Source organism: Narcine bancroftii, chromosome 5 (assembly GCF_036971445.1).
Source record: "Narcine bancroftii isolate sNarBan1 chromosome 5, sNarBan1.hap1, whole genome shotgun sequence".
Classification (NCBI taxonomy): domain Eukaryota; kingdom Metazoa; phylum Chordata; class Chondrichthyes; order Torpediniformes; family Narcinidae; genus Narcine; species Narcine bancroftii.
The window spans coordinates 126593070-126605951 of NC_091473.1; the positions used below are offsets into that span (position 1 = coordinate 126593070).

Sequence of the window (12882 nt, forward strand, 5' to 3'; positions counted from 1 at the left end):
TCCTGTGAATTTTTGACTGTGAGTCTAAGGTTAGGGATGTACAAACTATTAAAGAGGATTCTTAGGAACAGGATTTTTGAACATTTTGAGTATAGTCTTCTCAGGGACAGTGTGGCTTTGTGAGGTTAAGGTCATGCCTCACCACCCTAACTGAGATTTTTGAGGGGGTAACAAAAGAAATTGATGAAGCTAGGGGAGTAGAGGTGGTGAATGGATTTTAGAAAGGCATTTTTACAAAGTCAAATCTCCCCTCAATCTTCTATGCTCCTAACCTGCTTAACCTTTCTTTGTAACCCAGTTCCTGAAATCTAGGCAACATTCAACATCGGAACATCGGAAGTAGGAACAGGAGTATCCAAAAATGGCCCATCGAGCCTGCTCTGCCATTCAATACGATCATGGCTGATCTAATTTATGACCTAACTCCACCTACCTGCCTTCTCCCCATATCCCCTAATTCCTCTATCATGTAAAAATTTATCTAACCAAATTTTAAATATGTTTAATGAAGCAGCCTCAACCACTTCCCTGGATAGAGAATTCCAAACATTCACTACTCTCTGGGAAAAACTATTTTTCCTCATCTCTGTCCTAAATCTACTCCCCCGAATCTTGAGACTGTGTCCTCTCGTTTTAGTTTCCCCGGCCAGCTCAAAAAACCTTCCTCCATCTAACCTATCCATACCCTTCATAATCCTATATGTTTCTATAAGATCTCCTCTCATTCTTCTGAACTCGAGCGAATACAATCCTAGATGATTTAATCTTTCATCATAAGTCAACCCCTTCATCCCAGGGATCAACCTCGTAAACCTCCTCTGGACCGTCTCCAAAGCCAGTATATCCTTCCTCAAATATGGAGACCAGAACTGGACACAGTACTCCAGGTGCGGTCTCACCAGTACCTTATACAGTTGCAACATTACCTCCCTACTCCTGAATTCAATTCCTCTAGTGATGAAGGCCAACATTCCATTTGCCTTCTTAATAACCTGCTGCACCTGCAACCTAACTTTTTGCGATTCATGCACAAGCACTCCCAAGTCCCTCTGCTCAACAGCATGCTGTAGTTTTTCACCCTTTAAATAATATTCAGCTCTTTTATTTTTCTTGCCAAAGTGGATAACCTCACACTTACTAACATTGTACTCCATCTGCCAGACCTTTGCCCACTCATCCAGCTTAACTATATCCCTCTGCAGACTCTCCACATCCTCATTACAATTTGCTCTTCCACTCAATTTGGTGTCATCCGCAAACTTGGCTACACCACATTTTGTCCCCTCCCCCAAGTCATCAATGTAAATGATGAACAGTTGTGGGCCTAACACTGACCCCTGCGGCACCCCACTTACCACTCTCTGCCAACCTGAAAAACTCGCATTTATCCTGACTCTCTGCCTCCTGTCAGACAACCAATTTTCAATCCAGGCCAATATACTTCCCTGGACTCCACTTTCCTGTAACTTACTGATAAGTCTCTTGTGCGGCACCTTATCAAACGCTTTCTGGAAATCCAAATATACAACATCAACCTGTTCCCCTCTATCCACCGCACCCATTATATCCTCAAAGAATCCTTACAAGTTTGTCAAACAAGATCTTCCCTTTCTAAAACCATGCTGCGTCTGCCTGATTGAACCCTTGCATTCCAAAAGTTTCACTATTTCATCTTTAATGACGGCTTCAAGCATTTTTCCAATTACAGACGTCAAGCTAATTGGCCGATAATTTCCAGTCTTCTGCCTACATCCCTTCTTAAAAAGTGGCGTGACATTTGCTGTCTTCCAGTCTGCCGGGACCTGCCCAGAATCCAAGGAATTTTGGTATATGACCACCAATGCATCAACTATAACTTCTGCCATTTCCTTCAGAACCCTTGGATGCATATCATCAGGACCAGGTGATTTGTCTGGCTTTAGTCCCATTAGTTTCTCCATCACTACTTCCTTTGTAACAACTATTTTATCAAGGCCCTCTCCAACATTTGCATCTTTAATTCCGCACTTGGGCATGCTGGACGTGTCTTCCACCGTGAAGACGGACACAAAATATCTGTTTAATGCCTCGGCCATTTCCTCATTTTTTGCTACCAGTTTTCCTTTCTCATCCTCCAAGGGTCCTATGTTAACTCTGGCCACCCTCTTCCATTTTATATATTTATAAAATTTATAAAATAAATCTTCTCTGCATTCTTTTCATCTTATTGATATCTTTCCTGTAGTTAGGTGACGAAAACTGCACACAATACTCCAAATTTAGCCTCACCAATATTTTATACAACTTCATCATAACATCCAACTCCTGTATGCAATATTTTGATTTATGAAGGCCAATATGCCAAAAACTCTCTTTACAACCCACCCACCTGTGATGCCACTTTCAGGGAATTATGTATCTGTATTCCCAGATCCCTCTATTCTACTGCACTCTTCAATGCCCTGCCACTTACCGTGCATGTCCTTTCTTGGTTTGTCCTTCCAAAATACAAGACCTCACACTTGTCTGCATTAAATTTCATCGGCTATTTTTCATCCCATTTTTCCAGCAGGTCTAGATCCCTTACAAGCTTTGAAAACCTTCTCCAATTTTGGTGTCTTCTGACAATTTGGTGATCCAATTTGCCACATTACCGCAAAAAACACTAAATTTCAAGACTTGTTCATGACAATAAATTCTGAATCTGATCATCTGATATTGATACATTTGACAAACAACAATAGTCCCAATACTGATCCCTGAGGCACACCACTAGTCTGAGAAGCAATCATCCACCACTACTCTCTGGCTTCTCCTCTCCAGCCATTGTCAAATCCAGTTCACTACTTCACCATGAATACCTAGCATCTGAACCTTCCTGTCTTACCGCCCATGTGGGATCTTGCCAAGGTCCTTACTAAAATCCATCTATAATATTGGTAAAACATGGCCTACCATGCACAGTCAAGGTGAGTACATTCAATAGTTTCTGGCTATCCAAATAATTGTATATCTGATTTCTTCAGAATCAGAAAGTCATGAAATTCAGTGTATTTCAGCAGCTTCCTCGTGCAAACATTTAGAACACCTTCCAATAATTTACTTGCTACTGACGTTAGGCTCACCAGCCTACAATTTCCAGGGTTGCTTTTTTTTAAAACAATGGCACAATGCGAGCTACTCTCCAATCCTCCAGTACCATACACATAGCCAAGGACATTTTAAATATTTTTGCCAGAGGTCCGGCAATTTCTAAACTGGCCTCCCTCTTGTCAAGCCCTGAGGATTTATCCACTTTTAATTGCTTTAAGACAGCACAAGCACTTCCACCTCTTTAATCTGTATAGGTTCCATTGATAAATATCTTACTGTAAATACCTCATTACAGACATGGTGGCATTCAAATTTTAGGTAAAGGGACACCATGCCTGGAGGGATGTACCTCTTGCCAGGAGGCCATTTTTCATGTTTTTTAATTTGCCATTTTTCTTTTTATTTAAAGATAATACTGCCTTAACAATTAAGATTTTATTTTTCTGCTTTGACTATTAGTTTAAAAATTTTGTTAAGAGAAATAATTCCCTGAAGCACAGAGTTCAGATAATGATCCTCACTTTGTAGCCAAGATAAATGAAGAAGTGCATCAGGAATTTGGGATCTTACAGAGGTTCCACTGCTCTCATTAGACCCAGGCAGTAGGAATAGTGGAATGTGTGAATGAAACACTTAAAAAAACACTAAGCTGGTGAAATTGACTGACAAAACAGGGCAAAGATTGGCTAAAATATGCTATTCTTAGCATTGTTTAAAATGCAGATGACATCACAGGCTAAGTCGGGGCTATCTGCTGCAGAGATGGTCCAAGGACAGCCAATACAGACACCTTGGGGAATAAAGCCCGCACTGCCAGTAGGGATGGATTTGTTATCATTAGGCCCATTATTTGAGTAATGTAACTAAACTTTTTTTTGAGAGATGCCTTCACAGGTACATCAAGCACACCTAAAAGTGGGTGATCGAATAGACCGAAATGATGAATATCCTAACGTCAAACCTGAAAATTACGTTCTGGTAAAGAACTGGGATCTGAAGAAATTGAAATCTTGCTGGAAGGGGCCATTCAAGGTCCTGTTAATAAAACTGACTGCAGTAAAGCTTGAAGGACAGCCTCCCTAGATACACCAGACTGAGGAAAAAAAAGGCCCACCTACAACACAAGAACTTTATTGTTTATGCCTTGTCACCTTGACATTTGATCTGAACACTGGAGTTGTGACTGAAGAGAGGAATTTTGGGCAGAAGCATATCTTTTTAAATATTTCTTACTTAGATGTTGATATATCTTGCATGTAATGGTGCAGTATAGGTTGTCTTCTGTGATGCTGTTACCTGTATGAATGTTTTCAATACCATCAAACTGGCATGGATATTGGCCTTTCTTCCACTCTAAGTTATCATCAAATATTTTTAAAAATAGGAGGGAATGTGGAAGTATAGTTTTTGTCTCAATGCTTAAAGCTTTTGTTGTTAGAATCGGAAGGCAGTTTACAATTATAAAATGGCTAAAATCCTACAGTGTGTCACAAAATGGCTGAACTCATTTTGCAAACTGCAGAAAACAGGTTGTAGACCTTGCTTAGACAGAGATAAGAAATGGCTTGCATAAACCTAATTAAATTTGAAATAAAGCTGGCATAAACATCATTAAAATTGTATGCTTCAAGGTAATGTTAATTACTTACCAGACAAAAACACATACCATTCTTTTATGTAAGATAAATACCAAAAAACAGAGCTGAGAACGTGGGTTTTTTTAAATGATAAAATGATGTAATGCAAAGGTGGGTGTCAGTTCTACCCCTTACCCATTTGAAATTGTATAATTATAGAATGAAATCTTGGTATCTTTGGAGTGAGAGCTAAAGGCCTCAGACAGGTGTCAGAAATTGACGTCTCCTGATTAGCCTCATGCAAATTGATTATTATTGAAATAAAGATCTGTATGCTGTTAAATTATATTTTGCTGTGTGTGTTCTATTCCACTGATTAATTTCATTCAATGCAGGTTGACTTCCACACCATAACCTCACTGCATGTTTTCCATACTTTCTGTGATTCTGTGCCCATTTCCTAAGTGAATACTGATGACAAAACCTATTAAGATCTTCCTTGTCTCTTTTGGCTTCATACAAGGCTGACCACTCTAATTTTCAAGGGAACCAATTTTGTCCCTTACTATCCTTTTGGTCTTGATATACCTGTAGAAACCCTTAGGATTTTTCTTCACATTGTCTGCTAAAGCAACCTCCCGTCTTCTTTTAGCCTTCCTAATTTCTTTTCTTGCATTTTTTATACTCCTCAAATACCTCATTTGCTCCATATTGCCTATACCTGCTATACACCTCTCTTCTTTTGAACCATATTCCCAATATCCATTGAAAACCAAGGCTCCCTATGCCTGCTAACCTTGCTTTTAATCCTGACAGGTACATACAAACTTTGTACTCTCAGAATTTCACCTTTGTGGATCCTCCACTTATCTCACACATCCTTGTCCGAAAACAACTTATCCCAACCCACACATTCTCAATCCTTTCTTCATAATTGGTCTTTCTCCAATTTAGAATCTCAACCCGAGGCCTAGACCAATCTTTCTCCAAGTTTAACTTGAAACTAATGGGATTATGATCATTGGGCCCAAAATGTTCCCCCACACATATTTCTGTCACCTGTCCTGTCTTGTTCCCTAAAAGGATTTCTAATAGTGCACTCCCTCTAGTTTGTATCTCTATATATTGGTTTAGAAAACTTTCCTGAACACGTTTGACAAACTCCAAACCATCCAGCCCTTTTACAGCATGGGAGTCCCAGTTATTATGTGGAAAATTAAAATCTCCAACTATCACAACCTTGCGTTTCCTGCAGCTGTCTGTTATCTCTCTACAGATTTGCTTGTGGACTACTGGGAGGTCTACAATACAACCCTATGAGCATGGTCATACCTTTTCTATTCCTCAATTCCACCCATATACCCTCAGTAGACAAGCACTCTGGTCTGTTCTGTCTGAGCACAGCTGTAATATTTTCTCTGTCAATTAATGGCACTCCTCTCCTCGCCCCCCCACCCCCATTTTATCGTGTCTCAAGGAACGGAAGCCCCTCCTGCAACCAAGTTTCACTGATGGCCACAATGTCATAAATTGATGTTCCAATCCATAAACTAAGCTCATCTGCCTTTCTGACTATACTCATTGCATTAAAATAGATGGACCTGAGAACATTTCCACCATGTACAACCCATTGACTTCTAACAGTGCATGCATTTTCACATTATCTTTTCCCTCCTCCACTCTTCTATCTGCTCTGGCACTCTGGTTCCTATCCCCCTGCAAATCTAGTTTTAAACCACCAGAGGAGCAAGCAAACTTTTCTGCAAGGATATTAATCCCCCTTCAGTTCAGATGCTATGGTCCTGTCAGAACAGGTCCTACCTCCCCTGGAAGAGAGCCCAACGATCCAGCAACCTGAAGCCCTCCTTCCTGCACCACGCCTTTAGCCACATGTTAAGCTGCATTATCCTCCTACTTCTAACCTCACTGGCATGTGACACGAGTAGCAACCCTGAGATCATCATCCTGGAGACCCTGTTCTTTAACCTAGCGCCTAACTCCCTGATCTCTCCTGGCAGGACTTTCTCACCCTTCCTACACAAGTCCGTATATGGACCACAACATGTGGTTGCTCACCCTCCCTTCTGAGGATGATGTGAGCTCTATCTGAGTGCAACATACCATCCGGGATACTCAATCTCTTCCACAGAACCTCTTATCTGTCCCCCTAACTATGGAATCCCCTATCAATACAGCTCACCGTTTCTCCTCCCTTCCCTTCTTAGCCACAGGACGAGACTCCATGGCGGACACTTGATTGCCATGGTTTGTTCCTGGTATGTCGTTTCCACCCGCTACATCCCACCGACCCCCCCCCCCCCCACAGCATCTAAAATGGTATACTTGTTACATCTGTACAAAGAGGAAGATTTATAGGAGACATCAGAGGTAAGTTTTTTTGGTTTTTTTTAAAACATAGAGAGTTATGGATGCATGGAAAGCAGTGACAGGGGTGGAGCTGGAGGCTTCAACAATAGGGGTATTTAAGAGACAATTAGACAGACACATGGATAAAAGAAAAATAGAGGATTATGAGGCAGGGAAAGTTTAATTTTTTTAAAAATGTATACATATATACATTGCGGGCCAAAAGGCCTGTAATTGTGCTATAACTTTCTGTTTTCTGCTGCCTTTACTTTCTGCTTTCTACATGATGAAATTTTCCAATGGAACCATAGATGTCACGGTTAAGTGCCAGTGACTGGCTTCAAATCCAGCACTCTCTGTAAGCAGTTATCCCCATGACTGTCTGAATTTCTATCCCCTTCAAAAAAAAACACATCTTGGAGTTGTAGGTTATTTGGGTGTAATTGGGTGGCACAGACTCGTGGGCTAGAAGGGTCTTTTAATGTGCTGTAAGTCTAAATCTAAAATCTTTGTAGCCACCGTAGGTTACAATAAACATTATGAATGTCCCCACACACCCCTCATGTAAACTCTTTTCCCTTCTGCCATCTGGTAGGATGTACCGTAGCACTCGGGCCCTTATGTCCTGATTGGGAAACTGCTTTTTCCCCCCCAAGCCACCAGGCTCCTGAATTCCCAGAAGATATGTGGAATGCGTACCATGGACTTTTACTGTATATGTCTTTATATTTTAATGTGTTTAACTTCTATTCTAACTTATATTTATGTAAATATGGTCCGTGATCCTGGAGAAACATTCTTCCATCTTTACTGTGCGAGTATGGTTTGAACAATAAATAAAGGTGACTTGACTTGTCAGTAAAGTAGTACTTCTGCATTTGAACATGGTAACTAATAACTTGCCTAGTAACCTGAAAAAATTGTCCTCAAATAATTAAAGTGGTTTCAAAGTAGTTTCCTCACAGGTATCTGTGCAGGAGGTACAATAATGGTTATTTAAACACTTAAAGTATATAGGATCTTGTTAAAATGGATCCTTGCAAATACAATAGGATGTTGAGCCAAAAAATAATTATAAAACTTGGCTAAGGAACACTACATGTTTCAACTGCAGCAAATGGATTTCAAAATTAATCTGGATACTTTAATGGAAGGAAAGAAATTAAGCAAAATTATATTAAGACAGGCAAATAGCAGCTTACTTTACATTTCAGGCAGAACAATATTTGTAAACAGAGATTAATGAATGATGAAATTTTAATATTGATCTAGTTTTTATTGAGATATCAATATTCCTCTTTAAAAATTAATACGTATTTCATCAAAGTATTAAAGGAAATTGTTACCTTTCCCACCAGTTCCTTGACCACCAGGCTTATTGTAGAGATAGATGTCAGCATCAGATACATTTTTTCCATGAGTGTAATGCTACAAAGTAAAACAATGAGACAATTTCATGCCACCAAAACTAATTACAGATCAATCCATTGTAAAACATTCACCTCACCCAATCTCTTCCATTATTCACAGGTAATCAAAAGAATGACACTTGCAAATTCGTTCTCAACACCACATTTTGGCAAGTCTCCTTCTGCCTGCATATATATAAAGAGCTGAAAAGTGAGGCTCCAGAGATCAAAACAGCCAGAAGATGGCAGTGGGAGGCTGAAGAATGGTTGGTGTTCAAGACCTCAGCTGAGGATCTGAATGATTATACAAGAGTCATCACAGACTTCATCAAAACAGTTGTGGACGAGTGTGTCCCCATCAAATTGTTCAAGTTTTTCTGTAATCAGAAGCCATAAATAAACAATGAAATCCAGAACCTGCTGAATCCAGATCACAGGCATTCAAGTCCGGAGACTGAGAACATCACACAAGGAGCAGATATCACCTATGGAAAGTAATCTGCCAGGAGAAATGGAGATTCTGGATGAAAAATGAAACAACGAAGAATACTCAACAGCTGTGGCAGGGCCTAAATGACACAACCTGCTCCAAAACCAAATCAAGATTAAGATGGGAATTAGATTTAAATAGTCAAATGGGTGAAAAGGATTGGATGGATTTGTGTAAGAATTATATGTCAACTTATAAATGTAAGATATGTTAGTACAATTTTTTAACATCAATTACATTTGATTCCAAAAACATTAAATCCTGCCGTATCAGATTTATGTTTCAGATGTAGGTCTGAGGTTGGAACATTTTTTTTCCTCCTTTCAACTTGGCATTGTCCTAAAGTTCGACAATTTTGGGTAGGGGTCAAATTCCCACAGGATCCGATGTTATTTTTATTGAGTAATATTAAGGTTATAAGAACAAAATTAAAATTAAATCTTTATCAAATTGAATTTGTGTTAATTACTTTAGCAGTTTCTAGGAAATGTATTGCAATATCAAGTCAGAATAGATTTAGGCATGGAAAGATGGCATGCGGAACTTCGTAGTTGTATACCATTAGAGAAAATTACTTATAATCTGCGAGATAAACATCATGATTTTTGGAAAATATGAAGCCCATATATTCAAAATTTTGGTTTGCATGTATAATTGACTCTCTGAAGACCTCACTTTTTGGTTACCTCCAAAAGATTTTACAGTATAAATGTTTCATTTTTCTTGGCATTCTGGTTTTTTTTTACTTTTCTTTTTTCCTTTTTAGGGGTTGGGAGGGATAGGAGGATAATATACCACATGTATAATTTCTTTTGAAATAATTTATAGTTGAATGTAATGTAATTATATTGTCGTAAAACTTTATAAATAAAGTATTTCAGAAAAAGATACCCGACATGTGTGACAAGGCCTAAATGACTTAACCTGCTCCAAAACCAAATCCGGTGCAATAGGAGACAGCAAAGCTTGACTTCCAGGTGATCTCAATGCCTTCTCCACCCAATTTCACCACCAGAAGGAAGAACTATTGCACACCCCCAGGTACCCTGAAATTCCTCTACTGTCAGTATTCGAGGATGATGTGAGAGCTGCCTTCACGAAAGTGAATCCAAGGAAAGGATCCTGTCTGGATGGAGTACCCAGCTGAGTAGTGAAAACATGTGCTGACCAACTTTTCAATGTTTTCACGGATATCTTCAATATCTCATTCTGAAAGAGTGTGACACCCATCTGTTTCAAACAGGCACAAAGGTACTTGTGCCCAAGAAGAATGTGGAAACTTGCCTAAATAACTACGGACCAGTGGCACATCCACTAATGATGAAGTGTTTTGAGAGGCTGGTGTTGAAACATTAAGTGGCGACATGGATCCATTCCAATTTGCCTACCGCAGCAACAGGTCTTTGGCAGATACCATGTCACTGGCTCTACACAAAGCCCTGGAATACCTGGACAGCAAAGACGCATACGTCAGGATGCTCTTTATCAACTACAGTTAGGCATTCAATACCATCACTCACTCAAAACAAACTGCACACTCCAATACCCTGGCCTCAATACCCTATTGTGTATTTGAATCTGGGACTTCCTCACCTTCAAACCACAATCAGTGAGTATTGTTAAGAACATCTCTTCCACAATCTCCATCAGTAGCAGAGCACCAGAAGACTGTGTCCTTAGCCCTCTGCTCTTCTAGCTTTATACCCAGGACTATGGGACTCAGTAATGACAATAACACCATCTACACATTTTTTTGATGATACATGGTACTATGTTATTTTAAATAGGGGCCATGAGTCAGCATACAGGAGGAACATTGAAAACTTGGCTGAATGGTATACAAACAACCGCCTTGCCACCAAAACCAAAGAGCTGACTGATGACTTCAGGAAGGGAAAACCAGAACCAGTGATCACTGAGGATCAGAGGTGGAGGGGATGAGTAAATTTTATATTCCTGGGATTTATTATTTAGGAGGACCTTTCCTTGACCCAACACATGAACGTCATTGTGAAGAAAGCTTCTGTGTGACATTGAAAATCTTGGCAAATATCTACAGATGTGCAGTGGAACACGTGTTGACAGCTGCATCATGGCCTAGTATGGGGGCACCAATACAAATGAGCAGAAAGCCCTACAAAAGGTAGTGAGCACACTCGTACCACCAGGTTTAGGAATGGTTGCCACTGCCTCAACCAGCATGCAACAAACTCAGACTGATTTAAATACTGTATTCTTACTTTACACATTATTTATTATTGAATATTTATTTTCTGTATTGCAGTTTGTTTGCATTTCCCTCTTGTTTACATTTCTCTCTTCTGTGTGTGTGTGTGTGTGTGTGTGTGTGTGTGTGTGTGTGTGTATACACAGAAAAGAGAAATGTAAACAAGAGGGAAATTCTTTTTTTCTCCAGACAAGGCAGAATTTCCATTGATCGGTAGTGCAAGAAAAACTGTATTCAAGAAATAGGGCTGTATATGATGCAATGTATGTACTCTGACAATAATATGAACTTTGAAGTATTCTGAATAAATATAAAATTCTGCATGGTGCAATACAAGTGTAAATGATTATGTATGCACAAGAATATGACCTAGCAAGTTGTTAATGCAGATACTAGGGAGCTCAATGCATTGCATGTTTTTCTATTGTGTAACATAAAAATTATCACATTTAAATCTACAACTGGATATCTGACAATGTGACAACTAGGTAGCTACATAACAGCATAACTATAACATTTCCTCCAGAAATTTCACAGGCAGGTCACTCCATAGTTAAATGAGAGGGCAGTTCAAAGTCCCTAAAATGTAAATTGCATCCTAATAGGAAGTTACTGTTATTGCTCCTGTTCAGGTGGAATCCTCATAATTAGCAATATATTAATCTAAAATTTTATCCATAATCCTCCCTTGAGCCTTAGTGAAACTCCATTGTTGGAACTGGGTTTGAAAAAGTTGCGCATTTCCTAGGAGTAAGGTGTGAAACATGGTATGCAGTCTACAACAACTCTGATTGATTGATTAAGACACAAGACAAACATGATCAACATCGTATATAGATTAGAAAAGCTGCAGAATTAATGCACACAAAATAAGTTATAGCTATGTTGGCCTTAGGGATAAAACATCTTCCACCAATCATAGCCCCCTTGCCTAGAAAATTACCTGAAAATGATGTTCCACATTACTGTCTGTGTACTTTGGAGTATGAAGGAAAATCAGGAGGTTCTGACGCAGGTAATGTGCAACAGCATAAAGCCAAGGTAGACACCTATGGGAGATTGTAAACTGAACTACTTCTGTTGGAGCTGCCCCAGGAGGCTGTATAAACTGGAAGAGAAAAAATATAATTAAAAAAAACCCAACAGATCCAGATAGTTTATTAACCTGCACAGGTTATTGAGATTTATCGCAAATTCTTGGGCTGAGTACCAAAATATATATAATATCAGAACTGAGTGGCCATTGTCAGCACAATTGAATATTTTAAAGATGTAAGAATCCAGTGGATAAAAATGGACATGATTTTTATTTAAATATATCTTTGCTGAACTGAATAGTTCTTCATTTCAAAAGCAAAATCATCACTTATTGCAACAAGCTACTACTGCCATCTTGTGGACTTGTTTTGCACCATTAAAACCAAACTAGAAGCAACATCACAGCAGTTTTTATTTCGTTCTTGAAGTTCTACTTGGCATGATTGATCAGGTTTTTGGATATGCTGCTTTATATTATTTCACCCTATGTTATTCTCTAGCTTGAGGTAATGTGGCTTTTCACAACACTCACTACATTCCTCTCCACTGCAGTGCCATAGCTGAAATTTTGGACGGTTTAGGATGGCGGCTGTAGCAATTGGTTAAGTAGCTAAAGAAAGGTACATTTACTATCCCCCCTCCTCCACCAATCTTTATTCAGATGCCTGCTGACATTTTTTCTACCTTGATAAGGGCTCAAGC

The 12882-nt window shown here is 39.2% G+C and overlaps 1 protein-coding gene across 10 annotated transcripts in view; it reads right to left on the reverse strand.

Annotated features, from left to right (window-relative positions):
- The window catches only part of szt2 (SZT2 subunit of KICSTOR complex), a 289561-nt gene that overhangs the window by 113057 nt on the left and 163622 nt on the right, over window positions 1-12882 (reverse strand). For all 10 annotated transcript variants that reach the window (XM_069939008.1, XM_069939001.1, XM_069939006.1 and 7 more), the window contains 2 exons: window positions 12086-12250; window positions 8363-8444 (listed from right to left, as the gene is read on the reverse strand). In XM_069939008.1, the coding sequence (XP_069795109.1) occupies window positions 8363-8444; window positions 12086-12250 (247 nt within the window). The remainder of the gene's footprint in view (window positions 1-8362; window positions 8445-12085; window positions 12251-12882) is intronic.